The sequence below is a fragment of the Perca flavescens genome, chromosome 17 (assembly GCF_004354835.1).
Source record: "Perca flavescens isolate YP-PL-M2 chromosome 17, PFLA_1.0, whole genome shotgun sequence".
NCBI lineage: Eukaryota > Metazoa > Chordata > Actinopteri > Perciformes > Percidae > Perca > Perca flavescens.
The window spans coordinates 4922038-4949980 of record NC_041347.1 but is presented as its reverse complement, the minus strand read 5'-3'; the positions used below and the strand labels follow the sequence as shown (position 1 = coordinate 4949980).

The 27943-nt window shown below is 42.3% G+C and overlaps 1 protein-coding gene across 6 annotated transcripts; it reads left to right on the top strand.

Annotated features, from left to right (window-relative positions):
• The first annotated feature begins 11 nt into the window (after positions 1-11).
• asrgl1 (asparaginase and isoaspartyl peptidase 1) lies at positions 12-27397 on the top strand. Of its 6 annotated transcripts, XM_028602650.1 has the most exons (8): positions 21-152; positions 1307-1473; positions 8974-9169; positions 14609-14751; positions 17010-17164; positions 18018-18139; positions 19425-19535; positions 24744-27397. In XM_028602650.1, exons 3-8 carry the CDS (start codon positions 8983-8985, stop codon positions 24956-24958), a joined length of 933 nt encoding a protein of 310 aa, XP_028458451.1. In that variant the 5' UTR covers positions 21-152; positions 1307-1473; positions 8974-8982; the 3' UTR covers positions 24959-27397. The 6 variants fall into 6 exon arrangements, with proteins under 6 accessions (XP_028458454.1, XP_028458451.1, XP_028458450.1 ...); XM_028602653.1 differs by lacking the exon at positions 1307-1473 and having other exon boundaries at positions 12-60; XM_028602649.1 differs by lacking the exon at positions 1307-1473.
• Positions 27398-27943: the final 546 nt, after the last annotated feature.

Sequence of the window (27943 nt, the reverse complement as noted above, 5' to 3'; positions counted from 1 at the left end):
TCGCCCTCGGTGATATTTTGGTGCGAAGCTCGTTAGTCATTTGCCTTCTTGTGCTAAACGGTATGATTTGTATTATCTGTGCATGCAGGCTTTCGTGTCGCCTATAACGTTAGCTTTCCGTTAAGCTGTAAGCAAATAGGTCAATCTTCAGGGTAAGTAGGTGCACTGAGTATTTTCATTAAGCAAACTATTTTAACTACATTGTTGAGTTGTATACGTCTCACTGGGTCGGTTGTTTTATCGTTACCGGTTGACGGTGCAGATATTAGCCATGGTAGCCATTACACCTTGCTTGGCTTACGTTATATTATATAACGTTACTCAACGTTCATGTGTCTCATGCGTCAATTCATCATACCGATACACAGCTCACCAAGTGGCTCTCCTTTCATATATTTTCAAATATATGTGTATCCTGTAACTGCTTTAGCCACCTGTCTTAATAAAACGCTAGGTTAATGTAGTTTAACGCTAACCCAGACTAAAAGATTTAGCCCATGGGGGCTTGCGCGAGAACACGTTACAAGGCAAGGCAGCTTTATTTGTATAGCACATTTCAGCAACAGGGCAATTTAAAGTGCTTTACATAAAACATTAAAGAGCAGTTAAAAACAGTTATTACATGGCTTGGTTGAATTCTAATGTAGAATGCGGTCTGTTATTTCTTGATAACAGACCGCTGCTAAGGATAACACACCGTTGCCATGCAAAAGCAGAGCGTTGCCATGGACGCAGTTCTGTTCACTCTGGAGGACAGCTATCAATCAATCTGCTGAAAGAAGTCCGGATAATTTAGCCTATCAGCTGTGGCAAAAAGTGGGGAAACGTGGAGCAACTTATGTCCTCCAAGCAATGACAGCAGATCTGATGAGCGTCTATCGCTAGTATCTTTCTATACCGTCTATGATCGCTAGCTACGCAGTAACAGCCGTAGGGAAAACAACGCTAATTAGTTAGCTTACATTGCAACTTGTTTAACGTTAACTTACAGGTGTGTCAACATGCAGCGGCTCTGCAAAAAGGAAACGAGATGAATGAGGACATAAACCTCCACATAAATATTCCCAAAGAAGCCATTCACCGTGTCTCACTTCACCGTCAATAGAAATGTTCAGTTTAATGTAAATTAGAGCTGCCGATAGCCCGCTAGCTCACTACAACGCTTAATGTTGTGTCAATTCCTGCAGTGATTAAAACAGCAGCTGGGTCATTTGTCCACCACGGCAGCACCCCATAAAATATACGGCTACTACCACAGCCCGTAAGGTGGTGTTGAGTAGCTAATAGATGAAGGATTGTATTACAGAGTTTTAACGTTGGTATGGACGCAGGATTCCAACCGTAGAGACGGAACGGACTATTTTCTCTAGTGGAAGCAGGGTGGCAAAAGCCGAAGCGTTCCTATGGCAACGCTAGTAAATTGCTTGGAATGGAGACCCAACATCGACAGTAGCCTAATTTACATTTCAACAGGTAAGTTTATTCAAAAACAGATGTGCTGGAAATTCAGACATAGTTAACATGATAAATGAGGGACTGATTAACTAATTCCGGAGATAGCAATAAATGAAATGCCTAACCTTGGTCATAGATGGTAGTAGAGCGCTACATATGTAGCACTCTACTACCATCATTTTTAAATGAGCCTCAGCCTACTATTAAGTAGCTAGTTATTTTAGTGACTGTTGCTGTTTGACTATGTTAGGCTTTGGTAGATGTTCTATTTCCCTGTTATCTAACTAAAAAGGCTATGATCGTTTTCTGTTGCTCGGATCGGATGGCACAGACGAGCTTTTGACGCTGAAATGGATAGCGCGCTGTAGCTAGCGCTGTCAGCACTCAAACTAAACTCGCGGTGATGATGAAACCAATGTGGTACACACACAACTAGCTATGTTTTGCTTTTCCTATTTTTTCCATTGACATTTGAAGCCTACATGACGGTCTCTTCCTTGTATAATACTTTTACTTCAGGGAGTGACTGGCAGTGAGTCTGATCAGTCTGCCCCGTAAGAAGTGGCTACTCCGCCACCAGGCAGTCTCTTCTCTGTAGCAGGCACGGCGTTTTGGATGGGCCTTTTCAACAGGCCCACCCAAAACATTTCCTCAAAAAACATTAATGAATTAATATATTATAATTTGGTGAAGAATTATTAAAAATCGGCAAATAATCTCATACTTTGTGCTAAAATTGTCTAAATGTTTAGTTTTCAAAAACAATTTTAAAAAACGGGTCATGTCTATTTTTATGTTTCTGCGCAAGTTCAGCAGACAGTAAGGTTCAGATCGGATGTAGCTTGTCGGTATGCTAGGCTAGCTCCCAGTGATCTGAGAGTGTGAAAATCATTTCCAGTAAAGGACAAGGCTGCAACAGTCGTTGTTTAGGTACCTTAAACGTGCACGAACGGTCTCAGAGTCATCGCTGCAACCAGGAGATGAAGGAGAGCTGAGATCCACAACGCCTAGCACATCTTTGTCTCGGCCACCGCAGGATGCTAACGCGGCTAGCGCGGCCAGCGACCAGTTTAATTGTTTAGGACCGCCAGAGGATAACAGTAAGGTATGTGGCTCCTCTGCCTGTATTGTATTATGTCGTTATATGAGATATATGGATTAAAATAATCAATTCATAACCCGCTACAGAAGCTGCAGGCGCAGTTCTATTTCTATAACCGCTTGTTACGGTTGTCAAGTTGTTGTTCCCTCATGGTTTTCTCTTGTTATGGCCAATAATGCTTTAGGGCTATTAATGCGATTTATTTATTTTTGTTAAACATGTTTATAACATGAATCATCACACTAAAGTAAGGAAATAACGTGAGTCTTGTTTTACATGACAGATGACGTTGTCAATGAACACGTTCTGTGGCCGAGTATTGATTGAACCTGTCGGGCAGTTTGGTTGATCTGTATATTGTTGAAAACTTAAAACAGTTGAAAAGAATTGTGAAATATTCGGCCTCATGTTATACGAGCAGAACTAAACTATGTTTTGGGGAAATATTAGATTCCTGACCACTTTTACAGTCGATAGGCCTTAGGTTAGGAGAGATGCGCTATAGCCCAGCCAGGTATGGGGCGTAATGGAGATTCCAAAGCGCTCTTCTTTTGGGCAGAACCAAGGAGAGCGATCGCGGATAGGTCCGTCCTTTGCACCGAAACTTTTTACAATGCAACAACATATAAATAGCATCAAGCTATTACAATCTTTATTATGTAGGCACATATAATATATATAATATAACAGTATATTTGCCAGTCATTTGTATTAGGTTAAACAGGGATTTGATAACGTTTTTAATTTAAGGCCCACCCACAATTGGTCTGGCCCATCCAAAACTGGAATCCTGGCGCCATGCTTGCTCTGTAGTGCTACTTTTGACGACGTCCACTCGCTTTAACCTCCTCACCCACAGGTTCCGCTGGATAAATTTACTTTTTTCTGAAGGAAATCGATAAAACCCTACACTTTGTGCTGTATATTTGGCGGTGCAACCCCAAACACAGCACGTTTTCGTCATCGTTTCAACTTTTATCAACAACGTTTGTAACAATGTAACGGTTTACAGTAGCTGGATCTCTTCAGTTGGTCCGTAGAAGCCGCTCGCGTTCTGCCACCCGGAAGTATCTTGGTGCCTATTGTTTACAAACATTCTGAAATGCCGTATTTAAATCAATAAACTCCCATTTAAATCAATATTTTGTCAAGTTATTAGTCAAATTATTGATTTATTTGGTAAGTAGCCATGTAATAAGCGGGATAATGTAGAGCGAGGCTGTTGTTATAGCGAATACAACCCCTTCAGGCTGATTCAAGACCCCTCCGCGACTGTCGGGGTTGTATTCGCTATAACAACCGCCTTGCTCTACATTATCCCTTACATAATATACCAGAATAAAAGTTACAGTGCAGTTTAAGAAATTAAACATTAAAGAGCAGTTCAAAACAGTTAAAAATATAAAAGCAGATAAAATACGAGATTTTAGGCTGCTACCCAGCTAACAAGTTTTGGTTCCCAGAACGTTCTAGGAACGTTTGTTTTTGGTTACATTGAACGTTCTCCGAACGTTGTCAGAACCTTTGGTTCCTTTGCAACCTTTAGAGAACGTTCCCCTAACGTTGCAACCTTTAGAGAACGTTCCCCTAACATTGCAACCTTTTAGAGAACGTTCCCCTAACGTTGCCCTAACGTTTCAACCTTTAGAGAACGTTCCCCTAACGGTGTAACCTTTATGGAATGTTCCCCTAACGTTGCAACCTTAAGGGAACGTTCCCCTAACGTTCTTTTTTAAATTCCCCTAACCTTTAACAAACTTTAACAACAATGATACTAATTTTATTATTACTTTAAACCGTCTGCATGAGCAGGAATGAATTATTATATATTAGCAGGAATGAATGAACAGGCAAACTTGATGGGATTTAAAACTTTAATTTGCAATATACAAAGAAGAATAAACAAAATACAAAATAGATAAGGATGTAGAGTGCAAAGTAATAGTGCAAATGTATTGTGCAAGATACATATTGGAATGATAAAGTATGTAATGTGTAGGTGAATGGCCAAAGTGGGGATGACCCCACTTATCAACAGTTCAGAGAGTGATGGCAGTGGGAAAGAAGCTGTTCTTGTGTCTGGTTGTTTTTGTGTGCAGGGATCTGTAGCGCCAGCCAGAGAGGAGGAGGCAGGAGGATGGCCAACAGCTCTTGCTTCTGCAAAAAAATAAAAAATAAATAGAGCTCCATGGTTTTGAAGGCTCAGTCCTTCTCAGCTGACCTAAAAAGAAAGAAACAAAAGTTTGATATGTCATACTAAGAATAAACACATTAACAAAAGCAAGACAAATTGCCTGACTAACGACCCTGTTTTTATTCTGATCACAAATATTGATAGTTTTTGATTATTATGATTATTATTATTAACATCACAGAAGAATTTCAATTTACCATCTGTGTGGGGCAAACTTCAGCACTTGCCCAATCAAGTCCTCCGCGTCTGCTGCAGTCAGCGTGGGGAAGTTTTTCTGGGAGACCACTAGAGTAGAAGTCAAAATGAAGCAACATTACAAGTCAAATTAAAACCTCTTATTAGCCTAGCTAAGCATAATACTGATGTGAACAATAAAATAACACCTGCCTGTTATAACCCTGCAGATCGTCAGGTCCTGGAAGGCCTTCTTTCCCTTTCTGCCCCGCAGGATATACAGTTTTAGAACATCATTGGTTGCCACTCGCCGTAGCATGCGACGGATGGCAGTACCTCCTGTCGAACCTCCGGTCTTGTCAGGAAAAGTTGTGGTGTTGACTCATCTAAAAAGAAAGTAGATATGAATATTGGTCAGTTCATTCATGGTAGGTTTCTTGCAAATGCCATTGCATAACTACTATGTTACATTAGACAATGGCAAAAAAAAAAAAAAAAAAAAAAAAAAAAAACTTACATGCAGGTAGTGGAGGCAGTGATGTCTACTGACCTGAAAAAAGGTAGGAAAAGACAAACACATCAGAACAGTCACATGAGAAGCACCAGGTTGAGTGTCAGTAGTTCCGTGGTAGGAATAGGACTCTGGTTTCTTAAATGCATGTATAAATGTTAACTTACGGACAGGGCTTCCAGACACACGCTCCGTCCTGGAACGCTTTCTTGCTTGTGGGCCGGAGTCATCTGAAATAAAAGACCATACAATTTGTACTGATTGCAAAAATAATATTTGAATGTATTAATATAATGTATATTGTATGTGACAGTATTTCTCAGGGCTTTTGCATTGTTGCCCAGAGACTTTCTAATGGGGAGACACAGCATCCATAGAAATGCATGGGGTTAGTTTGTAAAGCCAGTATGGCAGCTTTGTGTAGCCTACACATATTCCCTCTCTTCCTGTATGCTTCCCCATTCACTTAAATAGGAAAATAGCTTGCCAATAACTGCCCAAAGTACGTTGCAAGGTGGCCGCCGAGTGACTTGCCTAAAATGACTGATTGTACTGACTATCATTTATGTACTGTACACTAAAACTAATTGAAAGAACTGGTATGTCTTATTTGTAACAACAACGCAAGCAGGTTAACACAATGACACAAAACATACAATGCGGCAAAGCATACATGTCGTGCACAGCAGCAAACAAAGTACAATATATATGCAGTCCATTTAAAGCGTAACTCTCGCCACAATGCAACCTAGGATCTTTTTGTGAATGTACCAGAGTCAAATTTCGTTTAAAAGCATAATTAGGATGGAAACGCCACTTTTAAGATTAATCGTATTGTCGTTTTTGGGTTAAATGGCCTTTTGAATGGGAGAGCTAGGGGCACTTTTATCGCATCAAAATCACTATATGTAAAACACTAAGAAGGCTCAACACAACATGAAACTTTGCACGAAGTCTCAGGGGATTTATACATGAACTCGAGCATTGAGAACATTGTTTGTGCACAAAGAGTTTACCAAAAAGACAAAGTTTTGAACAAGTTGCTGCTTGACTGGCAAGATGGCAACGAGGGGAAAAACAAATGCTGAAGTGAGTTTTTGAACCTTTTTTGGTCAACCTGATCAAAACCGGAATATAACAAAACACTACAAGGGAAAGGGCTTACGGTTAAACCCAAACCGTTGCATTACAACCATAACATCATGAAACTGTAACGTATTTCACTTACTTTTTCGTGAGATCGTTTGTCCGTGTGTTCGTATCAAACGCAAACGGAAGTCAGGAGGACAGGACTTGAATCGGTCACCTGAGAGCACAGGCAGGGTCTTCCCCTACTGGCGGGGGGGTGTAACGGTTGGATTTAAACACTGAACTGATTGAGCCACTTGTTAGAAGTGAAATGAAAGAAGTGAATTTTCTTAGTTGTGAAAATCGATAGATTCTTGTCTTAAGTATTTTCACCTAATAAAGTTAAAAAAACGAAATCAAGCACAAAAGTACAGTTTTTAGCAAAATTGATATCAGCCTAAAAATAAATATATTATCTTGCTATGTTGTTTATTTTACTTAGATTTTATAAGACCAATCATTTTTGAGTGAATCTAAATCAAGTGACTGCAAACCTTTTATATGCTACTTCAAAAACTTAAATGGAACTGTTTTAAATAAACATTTCAAAACCGCACTCAGAACAACCAAAAACAACCAAATGGGGACGTTGTGTGGAGGTACAGTGCAACCACAGGAGAACGTTTCAGTTGGTTAGTTCTCCTAACGTTTAGGGAACGTTATAACCCTGAGGGAACGTTCCCTAAACGTTAGTTTTTGGTTTGGTTCGAACTAACCTTTAGAGCAGTGTTTCTCAAATGGGGGTACGTATACCCCTAGGGGTACTTTGGAGGACTGCAGGGGCTACGTGAGATATTTAACAAAATGTTTAATAGTTACAAGGCTGTTGTCCAGAACATTGTTCCTCTTTATGTAGAAATTTCTTTTTTTTCTACCAAAAATGTGACATTTGTGTCGCTTTCTTTGGACCTAATCTTGCCTTCCTTCCTATACTGTCCTTCTACTTTTAACAAGTTTCTCACTTTTTTCTTCTTATGTCACTGTTTTTGAAGTTTTTGATACTATTTTGACCTATTCTGGCCTTACTTCCTTCCTTCTTTCTACCATCTTTTTCCAAGTTTTTGGCTTTTTTTACAGTTTTTGTCTCTTTTTCTCATTAGCATTTAAAAGATTACAAGGCTGTTGTTTAGTAAATCTATTGCTGACAGCGCTGTACTGTTCCTGTTTATATACAGGAACAGGAATGATTAGCGCTGGTCAGGGGGTACTTGGCTTAAAGAAACAATTCAAAAGGGGTACATTATTGAAAAAAGTTTGAGAACCACTGCTTTAGAGAACCAAAAACGAATGTTCCCCAACGTTCCCTAAACGTTCTGTGTTAGTGGGGATAACACATTTCAGCAACAGGGCAATTCAAAGTACTTTACATAAAACATTAAAGAGCAGTTAAAAAACGATAATATACGAGAATAAAAGTTACAGTGCAGCATAAGAAATTAAACATTAAAGAGCAGTTCAAAACAGTTAAAATATAAAAGCAGATAAAATATGAGATTTTAGGCTGCTAGTATGGGACTCTTTTTTTTTTTTTTTTTTTGTTATGAGTTTAGTAAATAGTGAAATTCGTGTTGGACCTGAGACAGGCTTTATTGGCTGAGGCAACACCAATCTTTTTATCTAAGTTACTATCTAGTGAAGAAACACAACATTTATTACAGATGTTATTTTTTTTTTATGTCAGAAATGAGACCGAGAACAATCAATGAGGGCTATTTATTTGGATATTACCAGTGGTGTGATGTAAGTAATGGTGCGTTCTTTTTTGTCTTCGAGTGTCGTTGAGTGTGACGTCACATCTGTGTCGAAAAACGAATAACCGCGGGTAGGCTACTGCTCTGCTTTCTGCTCAAGACTCGGCCATTGTTGTCATATAGCAACCGAGGGTCTCTAGCCAATTTCAGCTGCACAAGCTACAAAATAACTAATTAGGCAGTATTTAACTCCTAATAAGACTGTAGCGACATGCCTATAGGTAGCAGTATACAGTGCTATGTGTACAACTTCTTCATTTGGTTACAACAAAGACAAAAGTGCTTAAAATTGTAGAAAACCACAATGTTTAGTACGTGTGATGCACGACGTAGCCATCTTTGAAAGTGAACTCGGGGTCCTCTGAGTTCAGACGACTTGACGAGTCGTATATACGACCTTGGTGGCGTTCTTTTTGCAACTTCCGGTTCCTAACTCCGGAAAACAACTCGTAGATCGACTTTGGTGGACAAAAAGAACGCACCATAAATACATTACTTAAGTAGCTTGCTGTACTTAAGTTTAGGTACTTGCAACGTTACTTGACTCGAGTATTTCCATTTTATGCTACTTTATACTACTATCTCAGAGGCAAATATTGTACTTTACTTAGTTTCTACATCCTGTGTTACATCTTATCTCTCCACATTTCCTTCTCAGGTGATTGACATGTTTCCAGTAGTGGTGGTCCATGGAGGGGCGGGTCATATCCCAAAGGAGCGGTCAGAAAACTCCACTTCAGGGGTGCGCTCAGCAACCCGAGCAGGGTACACCATCCTCCAGAGAGGGGGCAGCAGCATGGACGCTGTGGTAGAGGCTGTGACCCAGCTGGAGAATAACCCCTCCTTTAATGCAGGTAATGTAAAAATGAGGTGTACATTTAGTAATCCACATAGCCAAATCTGCATGTTTTGCACATGTTCTCTAGGCCTACATGTATTATGTATTTGTCAGGGTTCAACATAAGCGGCCCGGGGCCAGTAAAACAGTCCGTCGGGCAAGTTGATCGGCCAGTCGCTTGCCCGCTCGGTCAGTTGTTTGTAATTTGACGCTAGCGTTAGGTGCTATACTATCTAATGTCGATTAGAAATGGAGTTCGCTAACGTCACCAACCACCGGCACCCGCCACAAAGACTCCACACAGCTGTGGACCTTCAGTAGCTGCTGCAGCAACTCAAACCCAACCAGATCAGAGCTGCTGCCCGGCTGGGTTCTAGTTGCTGCAGCCGCAACTCGACCCCAGTTGCAGCTGCAGCAGATGCTGTTTGCTGCTGTTTGCTCTCCTCCCGGCAAAGTAGTCTCCTAGAGGCTGGGAGTGAAGTGGAGGGGCCGCGCGGTGCGCTAATTGTCATACGGTAGTTAGAATGCACCTGCTCATATACTGTGGTATGTACAGTAGTACCCAAAAAACGAGTGTGTCACTGTTCACTTGTTACCTGCATTGGGAGTTCAGAGTAAAGAAGACGAGCGATGAGCGATAAACTGACTCCTTCGTTATCATTTACATGGTGTCAGAAGTGAACGACTGGTGAGGAGTCATGGCAAAATTCAATCCTCCATCAAACTTTTCGTTCGACAAGCCAGTAGAGTGGCCGGATTGGAATCAGCGTTTGGTAAGATTCAGTGAAGTGAGTCAGAGAATGGGTTTCGTTCGTTAACATTCACGGACGATGACAAGAAGGATAGTTTTGATATTGTACCGGGGAAGTTGGACGAGTACTTCGTACCTAGAAGAAATGTTATACATGCAAGGGCATGTTTCCATCAATGTGTGCAAAGACCTGAAGAGAAAGCAGAGACTTTTATTCTCCGAACACTGTGATTTTGGCGCGAATAGGGAAGAGAACATTTGCAACCGAATCGTTGTGGGAATTCTGGATAAAGACGTCTCGCGAAGATTGCAGCTAATGAAGGACTTGACTCTGGCGGTAAGCGTGGAGGTGGTGAGGCAGTTGGAGGAGGTCGCTTCGCAAGTCAGCATGCAAGGAGTGACAACACAAAGTCACCCACAAGCACAATAAGCACACAAAACACTACATTAAGCCTAACCGAGGGAATGATGGAAACGGAAAATGTGGGAAGTGCAGGAATAACAAAGATGAAAACTGCCCGGTGCGAGAATCCACATGTAACACGTGTAACAAAATTGGACATTGGAGCAGAGTGTGCAGGAGAGAGCAGTGAGTGAGGTCACTGAGCAGCAGCAGTCGTATTTCCTTGGGGCAGTGAACAAAGCCGCTAATGGGTCATCGGAGAAGCTGTCAAGCTGCTGGTGGGCTCCACTCCGGTTGAGTTCAAAATCGACACGGGCCGATGTGAACGTCCTCTGTGAAGAGACCTACCACTCTCTCATCCCCAAAACCCAGTTGAACCACTTGAGCCTGCAGCCATCCCATTGGCTAGCCCAGGTGGAGAGCTGCATGGGACAGTTCCAGAGCATGGTAACCTATAAAGGAAAGACTCACCCGCACACAGCATATGTTGTACGCGGAAACGCTGTCAATAATCTTCTCAGCAGGCCGCTTTCCGTGAAGATGAACCTGGTGAAGAGGGTGGAGGAGACTGTGTGCAGCACAGGACATTTACAGGCATACGGCGAGCATGGGACACCAAAAACTGAACCTGTTAGAATACAGCTGAAAGACAATGCTCAGATGTACGCCGTACACACAGCCAGGCGCTTGCCACTTCCCATGCTGCAAAAGGTCAAAAAGGAACTCCAGAGGATGGAGAGAAATGGCATCATCGAGAGGCATCACAGACAACCAACTGGTGTGCACCCATGGTGCCAGTCTTGAAAAAAAGGACTGGTAAAGCCCACATCTGTGTCGACCTCAAGAGGCTGAATGAGGCTGTTAAAAGAGAACAATACATCCTGCTTGCACAGACGAAATCACAGCAAAACTAAGTGGGGCCACAGTCTTTTCATCACTCGATGCTGCTAGTGGGTTTTTCCAAATGCCACTGCGCCCAGACAGCTGTAGGCTCATTCCTTTTATTACACCATTTGGCAAGTTTAGTTTCAAGAGGCTACCTTTTGGAATAACTAGCGCGCCCAAAACTTTTCAGAGGAATATGATTGAGACTCTGCAAGGGTTTGAGGGCGTTGAGGTCTTTATGGACGATATGCTCATCCATTGAGCCACAGTGGACGAACACGACCGGCACCTGGAGAAAGCGAGACAGCTGGATTGAAGCTCAACCGTGAAAAATCAGGCAAAGTCAGCTGCGGTTCCTTGGGCACCTCATTGACAAGTCCGGATTCCAGCCTGACCCAGATAAAATTGAAGCTATACAGCAGCTGCCACCATCAACCAGCGTACACGAGCTGAAAAGGATCCTGGGGATGGTGAATTATCTGGGAAGATATATCCCCAACCTCTCCACAGTAGGACAGCCATTGTATGAGCTCCTGAAAAACAAGAATGCGTGGACATGGGGTCACGCACAACAAACTGCTTTTGAGCGCATCAAGCAGCTACTGATGACAGCATCAGTTCTTGCCTACTACGACCATGAAGAAGCCCACTGCTGTGTCGGCAGATGCAAGCAGTTATGGACTGGAGGGTGTGCTCCTCCAGCTCCATGGACAGCAATGGAAACCGGTTGCGTACTGCTCCAGACGCCTCACTGAGGCAGAAACGCGCTCCGATCGAGAAAGAAAGTCTGGCTGGCGTGTGGGTGTGCGAAAAGTTCTACAGATACCTCTATGGGCTGGAACAGTTCAAACTAGTAACCGACCACAAGGCGTTAGTGCCTCTCATTAACAACCGCATCCTTGACAACGTGCTGTTGCGATGTCAGGGTCTTCTCATGAGACTGATGAGATTCAACCTGGTAGCAACGTATGCTCCAAGTAAAACTCTGGTTGTTGAAAGCTAAGCAGGCTTATTACTACAGCCATCGCCACGGAGCCCGGCCCTTACCTGTCCTGCAGCCAGGAGATGCAGTCCGATGCAAGTTGGATCATGAAAAGCTGTGGACGTTGCCAGCAGTGATCTGATTGTGGCAAATTAGCTATGTTGCATACTTTAAGAACAATAACATCTATACCAAAACCATATTACAAAAGTTATTAATGATTTAACCAAAATACACAATATTGATTCAAAGTTCATAAGTTTACAAAGAGCGAGTGAAGGCAGAAGTGTCATGGCTTGACTCTGTGAAACTATAGCTGGCCTTTCATCTAAATTAAAACAAGCGTAACTCTATAAAAACTATAAACTATTAGAGTGCTAATTCAACTAAATTTACTGAACTCATATTTGTAGATGCAGAATAGTTTTTGTTGTTTGGATGAATCATTACCATGTATATCCGATTCATAAATTAACAATTTGGAAAAGGTAAAACCCTGATATACTGGCCCAGGGGGGCAGTGGGGAAAAAATGTATGTTTAACACTGTTTGTACATATTTGTATGTTTACATGTACATGTAGTATTGTTCTAATTTTTCCTAACACGTCTTACTATATTTTAGTATTTTTCATAAATGCTATATTTCCTTCTTTTTTTGTTTTAGACTCAGTGGGGTTATGCTGTCATTTATTTGTTGTCATACTTTTAATGATTGATCGAGTAACCGTAACCGTAACAGTCGACCGAAGTTTAAAATGCCAACACAAAGAAAGCGGAACATCCGGCCGAAACGAAGGACATCCCGCGGATCTTCCGGTGGGACCCGAACAATCCCGGAAATTAAACACCGTTGATATAGACCACACAAAGCGTAGTATAACCATCCAAGCTGCGATAAAGGGAAGAGGTTGGGGTCAAACTTGATAAAATGCTTGATTTGCATTAAAAACATAATAATGCATTTTTTTATTTTAATCGCAGTGTTTCCTCTATGTTGATTTTGCCGGCCCGCCACGGCAAAATTTCTACGGCCACGGTATCAGAAATAGGGCAGACGCACAACAGGGTTTCCGCTACGTACATGTAGCAGCGGCGCAGTGCTTCCTTCAGCTGTTTATGAAAAGTCATAAAGTCGTAATTACATGACTCTGCAGAGCTGTTTGCTCTACTGAACTCAAGCAAACTGTCATCCACTCTCTCTCCCCTTTTTAGGGTGAGCAACTGGAACAGTGACAGAATGTCATCACTCGCAAAGTCATGGCAACCAAATAAACAACCGGTTAAGTACACTTGTCACTCAATCTTAAGCAAAGTGACAAACCGCTAAGAAAGCAGTGACATGGAATCCGCACTCCCGTGAAATATGACCGCTAAAGTTTGTTGGACAATAACATTGTGGACACTGAATTTGATGAATTTACTGTTTATCAGACACCAGCTGAGACAATAAGCTAACGTTAGCTAACGTTAGCGAACGCTGCGGTGATGGTCCCTCTGCCTCCGACTCCCCGCTGCAGGAGACGCTGTATTCCTCCGACACGCTGTATTAACGTTACTCTTTTAAAACCATTTTCCAGGTTACTGGGGGTGCATACCGCTCAAACCAACATGAAAAACATAGCTAGTAATGTTCACTCAGCGTTTAGTTTTGTTGTTAAACTGTGTGTAAAATGAGCGGTGGCGTTAAATCACCGGTTTCAGATAATGGCACCCTACGGTAACCTCTATTTGCTGGATGGTTTCAAGGTAACGGTTGGTAGCTAACATTAGGAGATAAGCCCGTGGACAGCGACATTATTGTTCATATTTTTGGCACAATGTTTCTGACCGTAGTAGTGGTCATAGTGACTGAAAGTTTGATGTGAGATGCTAAAAAGAAACTATACGCTGTTTTCGGGTAATGTTAATTTTTGATGTTCAACACCAAACTGAAAAGGAAAAATGGAGTGGGCTTTTGCTTCTAAACAGTGGAAGTGAACATATATACAACCTTTTACTCTCCTCCTGAGTGCTCGGTTTGTTTCAGATATGTATTAGAAGTATTTTTGTTTGTTTGTTTACGTGATGCTTGGGCGCATCTACTGACCCAACGATATTTTCAGTGAGTGTCCGAAATCTTGTTTGGTCGTTCCCTATATAGTTCACTATTTAATAAACACTATATAGGGAATTGTGAATGAGGGAACTGTTTCGAACACAGCTATAGTAGGTTTTTTGAACATCAAAGCATGTAACCTATTTTAGTAGACCCCAAGAGTACAAAAATTACGCTGAAAAGTAGTTTAATAGGGGCTCTTTAAGAATAATATAGTGCCTGCTCTTTCCTGCTTTGCAACAAGATGGGGGGGAAATCACTTTTATACAAATTATTTACAAATAGGCCAAATGTCACCTCTGTATACTATCAAATAATTTCTCAAATCATGTTTCAGGGTGTGGGTCTGTGCTGAACATCAAAGGAGAGGTGGAGATGGATGCCATTGTGATGGATGGGAAAACACTGGGTAGTGGTGCCGTGTCTGCTGTACGCAACATAGCCAACCCTATCCAGCTAGCAAGACTGGTTATGGACAAGGTATGTACATTTAAATATGGGATGGGCAAGGCATACAATTGTGAATTGTGTAATAAGAGCCAAAATAACATGCATTAACTAGAGGTGTGACGAGATGTCGTCTCCACGAGATATCGCAAGATTAAACGTGACGAGATTTCTCGTCGAGGTAAAAAGTGTCTTCTGATGTCCGTACACAAGTGCAGAAATTAGCATTGACAATCCTCCGCCCGTTCTCCAAAGTTGACTCGGAGTTTACTTTTGCAGAGCGATAGCTGAAGAAAAAAGCTGCCTGTAAATCCCAGCGTTAAAAAACTTTAGAGAGTACCGCCGCCATGACCGCCGCTCTCTCTTCCGCAGCGTGCAGTTCACTGTGGCGCTGTCTCGTGCACATCACTCTGTTTCTCTGTTAAAATGAGTCGGGAAGCCTTTTAATGATATTAAACAAAGAGAAAAGTTCTCCTTTCGTCCTATAATGGTCATAAATCAATACTAGAGTAGCCTACTTCCTTGTTTAGTGCTGCAATTAATAAAAGGCAGAGGAGGAGAAAAGAGCATCTGTTGAGTGTTTTGATGGTATTTGTGCTTTAGAACGTAAATCGTACTGCCAGAAAATGCTTAGTTATGTTGTAATCTTGGTTCTCTGAGTGAAGAGACTCCCTCTCCACCATACATATGGAGTAAGTAACAGTATAACAGGAGAGAAACCAGTCATATGAGTTTATGACAAAACCATTCACTGCTCTGTTTTTATTTTGTGACTTTCGATTGAATAAAGGACTATTTTTCCAGTCTTATTTCTTCATTGTAGTTTTCTGTAAAATAGAGTTTAAAATCTTGTCTCGATCTTGTGAACCCAATCTCGTGTCTCATCTCTCATCTCGTCTCGTCACACCCCTAGCATTAACCATTGTTATGGCTGCAGTCTAGTTGAAAAGTGACCTCAAAACACAGCACCAGCCAATGTATTGCATATGTTTTGGCTCTGCCCAAAATCAACAGATTTATATCCACAGATTTACATTCACAGAACAGAACTTCTTTTCTAGGGGTGCAACAGATAAAAAAAAAACACGGTTCGGTTTGAGTCACGGTTTTGAGTAATGGATCAATATTCAGATTACCCCAAAAAAGGGGAGAATTTAAATGATTAATTAAAAATGTAATAACAATAACTTATAATAACATATTTCACCAGTAAATTGCTGTTTAACGACAAAAACAGATGAGAAAAGGGTATTTTACAATAACTTTGAATACACCATAAGGTTTACCAGTTTCAAGTCAAAGCACCATTTAGTCTCGTCTGTGTTGTTATACCGCCAACAGCAGTGGCCAAGTGCTTGTTTGTGTCTTTAGCAGCAGACTGTTGTACGTCCCGGTGTTGAAATCCTCTACAGTGAAATACAGTCACACTTTTACACCGTTTAGCTGTCAGCATTTTAACAGTGTTTAATCCAGCTACTAGCGAACAGTAGGCTAACATCAGCGTTATCTGCTGCCTAGTGTAACGTTTCTATGTTAACTAGCGTGACATGCAGCAATGCTTCTGTTGCCTCTAACATCTGTTTTGGGGCATTAGAGAGCAGCACAGGCATTTAAGTGGCACCGAAATTTGTTCGCTAGACACCAGTGCCGTATTAGCACCGGGGTTCGGTACCCAACCGCGGCTCTAAGCCCCCTATTCTCGGGTAACTCAACTACCAACTGCAGTTGATACGACGGAGCTGTAGCCGGCTCTATCAACTGATTATGATTTTAACATGAACCGTTCACGTGAACAGAAAATTGCATTGCCTGTATCTTTTTTTATTTATCAGCCTACTTTAAGTAACAGCTACAGTAACAATTTATTTCACTTTATTATTATGGTTAAACTTTGCAATTAATCACAACTTTGCAATAAATCACATGCATTCCAAACCGTGAGTGTTGAACCGTACGGACCACGGATCAACTATGGCCCGTTACCACTATTCTTTTCTGATATCCTAGAAATATTCATAGAACCTCTTGCCATAATAGCAATATTTCGCACGGTACCGCAGGATCTCTGTCTCAACCAAAGCGGCAGAAACATGATAGCCTTTGCTACGCTCTTGGCTAGAAGACTTGAACTGCTCAAATGGAATTTATTTTGTATAACCTAAAAAAAAGATTATAAAAAAATACTATGAGAAAAAAACAACGGTGTTTTCCGTGTACAAATAGGTTTTGTTATAGTTCAAAGATGTGTTTTATAGATGTGAACTTTGATCTCTATTTGATCTCCATTTTAGACAGGTCATGCATGTCTGACCGCAGAGGGGGCCAATCAGTTTGCCCGATCCATGGGTGTCCCTGAGGTGCCTCTAGAGTCCCTCATCACCGACTACTCTCGCATGCGCTGGAAAAAGAACCTGGCACCTGATGCCAACCCTGTGGAGTGCCAAATGTGAGTCATAACCGGTTTGGATTTACAGCAGTTTCAAATGAAACATGGCAAAAACATGTTCAAAAAAGTCAAGACGTCCATATTCTTATTCTTTATTTATAAAGGACAACACACATTAATCAACATTTCTGTAAATGTGCCAGTGTTAGCCAGCTGGCTAATTTTCAACTGTAGTCCTTTTGGCTAGATGATTTTAGACCAGAGCAACTTCTCAATCCACTCCTGCTTCATTATACACATATTATATGTTGATTCCTACTGTCTGTCATTTTAAGGTGATTGCACAGCAATCAATCCTTTAACTGTCTCATCAGACCAGCTGACCAATCAGTAAACAGATTGAACAGATTGTGACAGGAGTTTCTTAAAAAATGGCATGTTTTCCATTTCTGGGTTTGAGGAAGGAGGACAGGAGGGAGGATAATTAGCTGAATGAAAAGCCCCCACAGATTCTCCTGGACATAACTGAATACACTTATGTATTGCCTCCTCATATCTCAGAACCCCCTGAAGTATCAAAGTCAACATTTATTGGAAAGTGGGACATTTCTGGAACATACTGAGCACACAAATCCACAATGGCAATTTGGATTATGCAGTGGGAGAAGTATGAGGACCTGGATGTTTGCACAGGTTGTTTTGCTGTGACTCTGGGTCATCATTGAAATTCCTTGTGATTGCTTTAACTCCCAGCTGACTACAGCTGCATTCTCCACAAAAGAGCAAGATACACACTTTTCAGAGCCGAGAGCAGTGAGGACCTGATACTCAAAAAAGGTTGTTTTTTTTATAATAAAATGAAGTACAGTAAGTCAATCCTAATTCTATTTTTCCTGTATGTTTTGTTGTGTAGGGGGAAGATGGGCACGGTTGGAGCAGTGGCAGTCGATAGTGAGGGCAACGTAGCCTGTGCGACCTCCACTGGTGGGATGCTGAACAAGATGGAGGGACGGGTGGGCGACACACCCTGCATTGGTCAGTCCTCACACATATAGTCTGGAATGATATTCCTTTGAGAGAGAGAGAGAGAGAGAGAGAGAGAGAGAGAGGATATCATAGTCTGACAACCGGGACCTTTGACCAGCAGAAGTTCGGCATGTGTGGTTAATTAGTAAACAAAACAATGAGCTCTGTGTTTGCCAACAACATACTTTTCAACATTGCTGACACATGTCGCAAAGTGCAACTTTTGATCCTTATGTTGGTGCTTTGCTTTGACTTTTTGTATTATATTGATATATTTTCAAACAAGAAATGGGATGAGACAATACAATTTTTATATTGATAAAGTTTGATGTTGCGTTACATAACCTATTTCTTCCGTGAAGCCGTGCCACTGTTTGCATCTCTCCTCTCTCAAACCCTCCGCGTAACCCTGCCCCCACTCTCCTGCTGCGTCTGCCCGGCTCACTCGCTCACAACAGGTTCCAACAATAAGGATTGCCCAATGCCCCGGAGCCATTAAAAAAAGTTACATCGGGCCAGTAAATACAATCCACAGAAGTGGATTCTGGCTGCTTCAGGCCTTTCTAAAGGATCTGCTAAAAGATTACTCTGAAAACAAAAAGTTGAAACTACAATTCAGTCATCATCATGATGAAAATCACAAACATTGAACATTGAAACAGAACATTGAAACAAAGAAATTATACCAGTTAAATAGTAATTTGCCTAAAAATGATAGCCCAGGTAAGTGCAATACTAATTTGCTTAAAAAAGATATCCCAGATAAGTAAAATAGTAATTGGCCATTAGTCTGTTGGACAGAGTGGATCCTCTGCAGGATTCATGTCTGAACCTTTTAATGAATCATCATATTTACCGCAGCTGCTCTTCCATAATAATGATGGCTTTGAACACTAACAGTATCAGTATGGAAAATTAGAACAATGTGGCAAGGTTGAATTATACTGTAGCTATGACCAGATTGTCAATAAAGTGTCAAAGTTTTTTAATGCCACTACAATGTATTTCTAAAGAAAAGCAGCTTCAGCATTACTCTCCCATCTAGTGAAATGGATGTGCAATTGCATCCTTATACTAACTGGTTTTATTTTGACACTATTAAAGGAAAAATTTGTTGAAAGAACAAACTGTAAATGTCTATTATTTTCTGTTATATCCCCCATTTACCACAGTATGATTTAATTTCGATCTTACTGTATTGTCACATCTACACTACAAATGAACAACTTTGTACCTAAAAAATGAATTAAATCTAACACTAAACTTGCATTTTCTTCTCAAATTGTCACTGCAGGGTGTGGAGGTTATGCTGACAACCAGGTGGGAGCAGTGTCAACTACAGGCCACGGAGAAGCCATCATGAAGGTTGTTCTAGCCAGACTCATCCTGTTCCACATGGAGCAAGGTAACACACACACACTTAGCTTTTTCCAACGTTTTAAATTGTAAAATATTTCTTCTACACATTTTCAGCCCTTATTTCTACGTCCCATATTTTCTGATATAAAACCAAAATTGAAAATGGGTCAATGTGACCCGAAGTCAACACAAGGGTTAAAGGAGAACTCCAGCCAATTTTTACCTGAATCTTGATCGCTAGATTTTTCCGAGTACTGTCAATAGAGGAGAAAAAAATCCCAAATCGGTGCTAGCAAACTGGAGTTGGTGCAGCTATGGCCAGAGCTCCCAGTTAGCTAAAATGCCAGTTGTGGGGGCATATTTTAAAAGTGGGCCTTCCTTTGTGCCTCTTAACAGACACAAAATGCAATTAAAATTTCTGTGCTTCAAGTTGGCCTTGTTAAAGTCTCCTGCGATTATATGAACACCGGGGTGGCCCCGCTGCTGTTCGCTTATGGTGTTCAGCAGGAGAGAGAGCGCCGTGTTTACATTGGCGTTGGGTGGAATATACACAGTGTTTATCTATAATTGTCCCGTTATTACAACAGTTCTCATTTATGTACATACAGATCCCCCCCCTCAGTCAGAGCAGAGTGCGACCTGCTAGCTGCATGCTAGCAGGTCCATTGCCAGCAAGTTGCCCCCACAACTGGCATTTTAGCTAACTGGGAGCTCTGGCCATAGCTGCAGCAACTCCAGTTTGCTAGCACCGATTTTTTTTTTTTTTTTTTTCTATCGACAGTACTCTGAAAAATCTAGCAATCAAGATTCAGGTAAAAATCGGCCGGAGTTCTTCTTTAACCTCAGGGACATGGGCCTGGATCCCAGTAGACTTGACCCAACAGTCCAGTTGTTTGATTAGAGTACCATACCCGGGCATAGATCGATGAAACGTATGGAGGATAAACATAGAAAGACAAATGGTACTAACAGAAAAGCGTCTTAAATTAGATCAAATATGCACATTGGAGATTGATCCTAGGGCTGGGCAGTATTTCAATATATTTTCAAACAAGATATGGGATTAGACAATACATTTTATATCAATATAGTTTAATGTTGCGTTACGTGACCCATTTCCTCTGTAAAACCGTGCCTGTGTTTGCATCTCTCCTCTCACTCTCCGTGCAGCCTCGCCCCCACTCACAGGCTCTCCTGCAGCAGCGCCGGTCCACACTGCTGACATTTGTCTACAGTTTTAATTTTTATTAACACAGCTGTATATTTTGTTAAGCATGAGAGGAAAACCTGTATTTGTACCTGTGTTTTCGCTGGTAACTTTCTGTTGTGGCAGCCCGCTAAAAACGCGAAAGAACAGTAGTTACTGGATGTAACTAACTTAAGTTCTATGAGTTCTATGAAAAGGGGGTGAGTCAGTGCTTGCTGGACCCGGGGGAGAGATGTGACGCATGGCCAGATTATGATAGTTCATAAAAATACAGCGCAGTTAGGATACAAACATTACATACACAAGACGTTTGTAATGACGATGGCCTGCCAATGCGCATTTAACCCGCGCTGCCTGGACCCATTCATAATGAATCAGCCTTCACTCTGTGAGTAGAGAATCTGAATCTGTTCAGACACTTCACTGATAAACCAGAGAACTGTACAGTAACAATCGCTTTATGGTCAGTCCATCACACGCTCCCTCTCTTGTCTATGAGCGTCTCTCACTCTCTCACTCCCTCACTTCCTCCCTCTTTTAATCAGTCTGTTACTGTTGTTGAAAGCCACTGAAGGAGCTTTCTCAGAGATGGGCCTTTTTTATTTAATAAAGGCTATTTATTTTAGATAAAAATGTGTTACAGCTGTATTTTTTTGTATTTTGTATGTTTTTGCATTTTATTTTAATAAAAGTGCTTGTGACATCTCACATGTGGCTTTGACTTACAGCTGAAGATTTAGTTTACTTTGTAAAAATACCGAGATACTATTTAGCATGTATCGCCATTAAGCCGAAAGATACTGAGATATAGATTGCTGCCCTTTGCTGTGTGTCATGCCCCATCTCTCTCCCCCTTTCATTTCTATCCACTGTCTCTGCTACTAATAAAGGGAAAAGCCCCCCCAAAAAAAATCTTTACAAAATTAAATAATGCATATTTGAGTAACCTTAACCTACCAAGAGTTATACAAAAAATACTAAATAAAAAAAAAAAAAAATGACTGCAGAGGAAATCAAACAACAAATACAGGGACTGAAAGCAGGAAAATCTACAGGAGATGACGGATTAACAAACATTTTATAAAAAACAATTCTTAAGCAAATAACTCCTTTACTATTACAATAATTGTATAATGCATTAGAGGGGAATGGGCATATACATGGCAATCCTCTATAATGTTGCACTGTTGGGCACTCTCAAATCCATCCAATAACCCTATGCAAACGACACCATCCTGTACACATCCGGCCCCTCATTGGATAATGTGCTATCAATTCTCCAGGAGAGCTTCAATGCCATTCAGCACTCCTTCCGAAACCTCCAATTACTTCTAAACTCTGGCAAAACCAAGTTCATGCTTTTCAGTCGATCACTGCCCACCCCTACCCATCCGATCAGCATTGCCACACTCGATGGGTTGGAATTAGAAATTGTGGCAGTGTACAAATACCAGGTGTCTGGTTAGAAAGTTCCCTCTCCTTCCGGCAACACATAAACCACCTCCAATCTAAAGTTAAGTCTAGGATCAGTTATCTATTCCGCAACAGGGCCTTCTTCACTCACACTTCCAAACTTGCTTTGGTGAAAATTACAATTTTACCAATTCTCGATTTCAGTAATGTTATTTACAGAACTGCCTCAAACTCTCCTGAAAAAACTGGATGTTGTATACTACAGTGCCATGCATTTTGTGACCAGATTCCCTTATAACGCCCACCACTGCAACCTCTATGCATTAGTTGGCTGGCCACACGCCTAACTCACTGGTACCAACTCATTTACAAGTCCGTGCTAAGCAAAGTCCCGCTGTAACTAAGCTCACTGATCACAATAGCCTTACCCACCCGCAACGTTCGCTCAAGCAGTTACATCTCCTTGGTCACCCCAAAAGCACACACCTCCTTTGGCCACTACTCGTTCCAGTTCTCAGCTGCAAATGACTGGAATGTAGGGCTGGGCGATATGGAGGAAATCAAATATGACGATATTTTTGTCCCAATTCCTCGATATTGATATTGCGGCGATATTGTGGGGTTGACATTTGGTGCTTTAACAAAAATATTCACACAAAGAGATTTGTGGTAAATAATCATCAATAATTTGTATTTAATGACTAAGAGGCTAAAGACAAATAATAGAACATTCAGGTAAGGACATCACTTTCCTGTAATGCAGCCTTTAAAAACACCTTATGCCATATTACCATGTTACGATATCCAAAATCTGAGACCATATCTAGTCTCCTATCACGATATCAATATAATATCGATATATTTCCCAGCCCTACTGGAATGAAACTCAAAACCCTTATCCCACTAACTAACTTTAAAGCATGTCTGACTAAGCTCCTTTCCGATCACTGTACGTGCTAATTGTTCTCCATCATTCATGCATTGTTTTTATACACCCTATCCCACTGTCTCTGTCATGCCCCTTTGCACATATCTGTTTACGCGCTTTTGCACTTTGCATCTGCCTTGGCATGCAAAACTGTATTATCTCCCCACCATTGTTGCAATACCTTTTTGTTATACAATTTTTGCACATCTACTTCACATATCTACACCTACTTTACTAGACCACAACCTGCACTAACTGTATATTGACGTTTTACTACATTTCAGCATTTAGATAGTTCTGTCTATTCATGTATATCATCAATACGATTGATCAACATCACTATCTAGTCCACACTTTGCACAAACTGTACATTGACCCTTTACTTCATCTCAGCATTTATCATTCATATATACTGTCTTTTCGTGTTTACTGTGTTATTACTGATCCACATCACTAACTAGATTACAACTTGCACTAACTGTATATTGACTTCACTACTTCTCAGCATTCATATAGACTATCCACATCACTAACTAGACCACAATTTAATTTGCACTATCAGTATTCTGACTCTTTACTACATCACAACAGTGTTAGATTGTCTATTCATGTATATTGTGTTATCACCATACCACTTCCGCATATCCATCGACTTAATTGCACCTCACTTTGCGCCGGCTTTGAAATGCCTACTTAATCTGTACTTATGTAGCCTATTGTATTGTTTTCTTGTACTATATTGAATGTGAAACTGTATGTTGTCTTGTACGCTTATGCTTTTCTTGGCCAAGTCGTCGTCCATATAATTGCTTAACACTGACTACAAAATAATATCAGCAATATTAGTCAATAAATCTAAAGGTCATAATTACAGAAATAATTGACAGATCAGTGTGGCTTTATTCTAGGAAGGCTACTGACAAGGCAAGTTATTTGTATAGCATAATTCATACACAGCACAAGGCAGCTCAAACACATTGTAAACATAAGTACATTCAAGAAACAAAGCACGATTACACAGACAATATTAGGTGAACAATACAAAAACTGATTATGCTCAAAAGCAAAATCAAGATTTTTTGTTAATAACATTAGATGCGGAGAAGGCTTTTGATTTAGTGAGTTGGCCTTTTATGTTTAAGAGCCCAACAGTGTTTGCTTCAACAAGAAATTTGAACTATGGTTACAAGCAATTTACAGCAATCCAAACGACTGGCACACTGTCAAGAAGATTTAAAATACAAAGAGGAACCAGGCTGGGAGAACTTCTCCTCCGTTTGATTTGCTATATTGTATATATTGAAGTGTTTGCAGTAGCAGTTAGACAAAATCTAGATATAAAAGGTATACAGTTAGGAAAAGAAATGCACAAATTAGCACTTTACGCGGAAAATATAATAATGTACTGTATCTTACATCACCAGAGAAATCAGTGCATAAACTAATGAAAAGTCTCAGGATATAAATAAAATAATAACAAATGTAAAGCCTTAACAATAGGAAACTACTATTTAAGACTACTATTGAAAGCGAGTCGCTGTCAACGAGTAAAGATGCAAAGGCATTTCTCAACGCAGCCTGAAATTTGCATATACACAGAGAAGGTGATTTATTCTCAATCAGTGTTGCTGCAGTGACTCCACTGACATCTTGATGACACTTCTTTACTGATTTATAATCTAATGTCTTCTCTCCTCTGTTCTCAGGTCAGTCAGTAGAGGCTGCCAGTGATTTAGCTCTGGCCTACATGAAGTCCAGAGTAGGTGGGCTGGGTGGGGTGGTGACAGTGGACCCTCAGGGCCAATGGGCCGCTCGCTTCTCCAGTCTGCAGATGGCCTGGGCTGCAGCCCAGAAAGATACCCTGCACTATGGTCTGTACACTGGGGAACACTTCACCCAGAGCATCGATGACCCACTCTGATATAACCCAAATAGGTTCCATATTTGTAAGCTTAGATTTTGCACTGAATCAAGAATAGTAATACTACTTGATACTCATACAAATATTGCTAAATACAATTTAAGGTGTTCTGATGGTTAAACATTTTAGTATTGATTAATATTAATATTTTTGTAATTGTATTGATTGTGTTATAGAACTTAGTGAAGAAAACATACAGACAGGCTCAACTGATTAGTTAGCCCCCATCATGAAATCAGAGGGTGTTCACCAGGTGCATGGCGGCAGCCCTTGCACCTCTGCAGTCTTCAGGGCATGACGATCCTGCCGTACCTGGAAGGCCAAGCTGGGCTTAAAGGTAAACCTAGACAAAAGTTGCCTAAACCCCTCTCAGACCACAACTTTCATTGGTGTGGCCTTAGACACGACAACCATGAGGGCCCGTCTGTCCCCTCTCCATGTGGAAAATATTATCCACTTACTTGCCCTCTTCCAAATGGGGGGATTATTGCCCTACGTCATGTTCCTGGATCTCTTGGGCAACATCAGTGTCGACAGTTGTCCCTGCAGAGGTGGCTGAACAGCTTCCACGTGGACGCCAAGTGGCACAGACACCGGAAGCTCAGGGTTTCACAGCAGTGCTTTCTCGGCCTGGCTACATGGAGGGGCATCCCTATGGACTCTGCCCCATCCAGATAAGAGATTGACACCACCGATGCATGCCTTCAGGGTGGGGCTCAGTGTGGCAGAGTAGGACAGTTCAAGGACATTGCTCTGTGCACGACCGCACCAAACACATCCATGTTCTGGAGCTGCAAGTGGGGCACCAAGTTCTCAAGCACTTACTGCTGTACCTGAGAGGAAGTCATGTGCTTGTACGGTCAGACAACATTTTCGACCATCTTCCATATCAACCACCAGGGTGGCACCAATTACGCACGGCTGCTGCAGGTGTCCCAGGACCTCCTGACGTGGGCAGCTCCCCGTCTGCCCAACCTGCGAGCAATGTATCTACTGGGAGACCAAAACCAGGTGGCAGACTTCCACTCCCGTCACAAGCCAATTCCAGGGGAGTGACGCCTCCATTCAGAGGTGGTGCGTGCAATCTGGAACCTCTTTGGCAGAGCGGAGGTGGAATTCTTTACCTCAGAGACATCGACCAACTGCCCCCTTTGGTTCTCCCTGACAGATATGACCAGCCCTCTAGGCCAGGATGCGCTGGCTCACCCTTGGTCCGAGGGTCTGCTGTATGCCTTTCCACCGCTTCCGCTGATTTGGCTGACACTTAGAGAGTCATTCCGAAGGGTCACAGGATGTCACTGGTGGCCCCCCTTCTGGTCAGCCAGGACATGGTTCTCTCTGATCCACAGACTTTGTTGCAGCGTGCCGTAGCGCCTCCCAGACAGGAAAAACCTACTGCCTAAACTGAGAGGTCGGATCTGGCATCCCAACCCTCAGCGCCTCCACCTGTGGGTTTGGCCCGAACAGCTGCTGAGCAGCTGCATAGACCCTGTCAAGCAGACCATCATGAACGCCAGAGCGCTGTCCACCCGCATCCAGTATGACAACAGGTGGAAGCTATTCGGTCATTGGTGTACAGGCCCGAGTGAGAACCCAGTACACCGTGCCTACCATCCTGGAGTTCATGCAGTCCCTCTTGGATGACAGCACGTCTCCCTCTATCCTGAAAGTGTATGTTGCGGCAATATAACGTTGACATGCTAAGGTTGACAGTGGTACAGTGAGAAGTCATAATCTGATGTCTCTCTTCCTGACAGACAAGGGAGGGAACAAACCAGAAATTGTGGGCCCAGTACAGGCCCTGGGAGCCTATATTGCAGCTACCACGGGCATTCGGCGTTCAGAACAGCTGTTCCTCTGCTATGATGGCCCGAATTAAGGTTGTGCTTTCTTGGAGAGAGCTCCCACTGGGTTGTGGATGGCATTAGCCATGCATATGGGATGAGTAACCATCCCCTGCTCTCTGGCATGAGGTGCCACTCTACTAGGAGTGTTTCCACATCATGGTCTTCCCTGAGAGATGTATCCCCTGGAGAACATTTGTGCAGCTGCATCATGAGCATCACTGGGCACATTCTCCAGGTTCAATAGGGTCAATCTTGCCATTACCCATCTACTGGGGGTGGTCCTCCTTCCACGGTCCCCTTAATCTCCTCAATGAGGTGGGTATTCAGGATTCCTCGTGACTCTGCTGGTATAAGTCATTCAGTGCTTTAAACACCGCCTCTGGTGGTCAACAGGGATGAAATGGAACGAAAGTTATGAATGTAACTATGGTCTGTGAACCCCGAATGACCCGCAGAGCGCTCTATCACTCAGAATTCTTGTGATCTTGTGAGAGGATTCTGTAGGAACAGTTCCCCTGATTACACCAGAAGATATAGCCTCTCCGTGAACCATCACCTTATCGTGGTGGAGACGTTTGTGTGTCTCTGTGAACCTGAGGGCTGTGTTGTCTGGAGCTTTGTGCTCCTGGTAGGGTCTCCCAAGGCAAAGTGGTCTCAGGTGAGGGGCCAGACAAAGAATGGTTCAAAAACCCCAATGAAAAAGCTAAGCAGAGATGGAGTGACCCTGCCCGGAGGAAGCCCGGGGCCCCCGTCTGGAGCCAGGCCCAGACGGCGGGCTCGTCGGCGAGCGCCTGGTGGCCGGGTTTGCCACGGAGCCCGGCCGGGCACAGCCCGAACAAGCTACGTGGCAACTCCCTCTCCATCCCATGGGCCCACCACCTGTGGGAGGAACCGTTGGGGTCGGGTGCAATGCCACATGGGTGGCAGTGAAGGTCAGGGGCCTCGACGGACCAGACCCGGGCGGCAGACGCTGGCTCTGGGGACGTGGAACGTCACCTCTCTGTGGGGGAAGGAGCCGGAACTGGTGCGGGAGGTGGAGCGCTACCGGTTAGATCTGGTGGGGCTTACCTCTACGCACAGTCTTGGTTCTGGAACCATACTCCTGGATAGGGGTTGGACTCTTTTCTTCTCCGGAGTT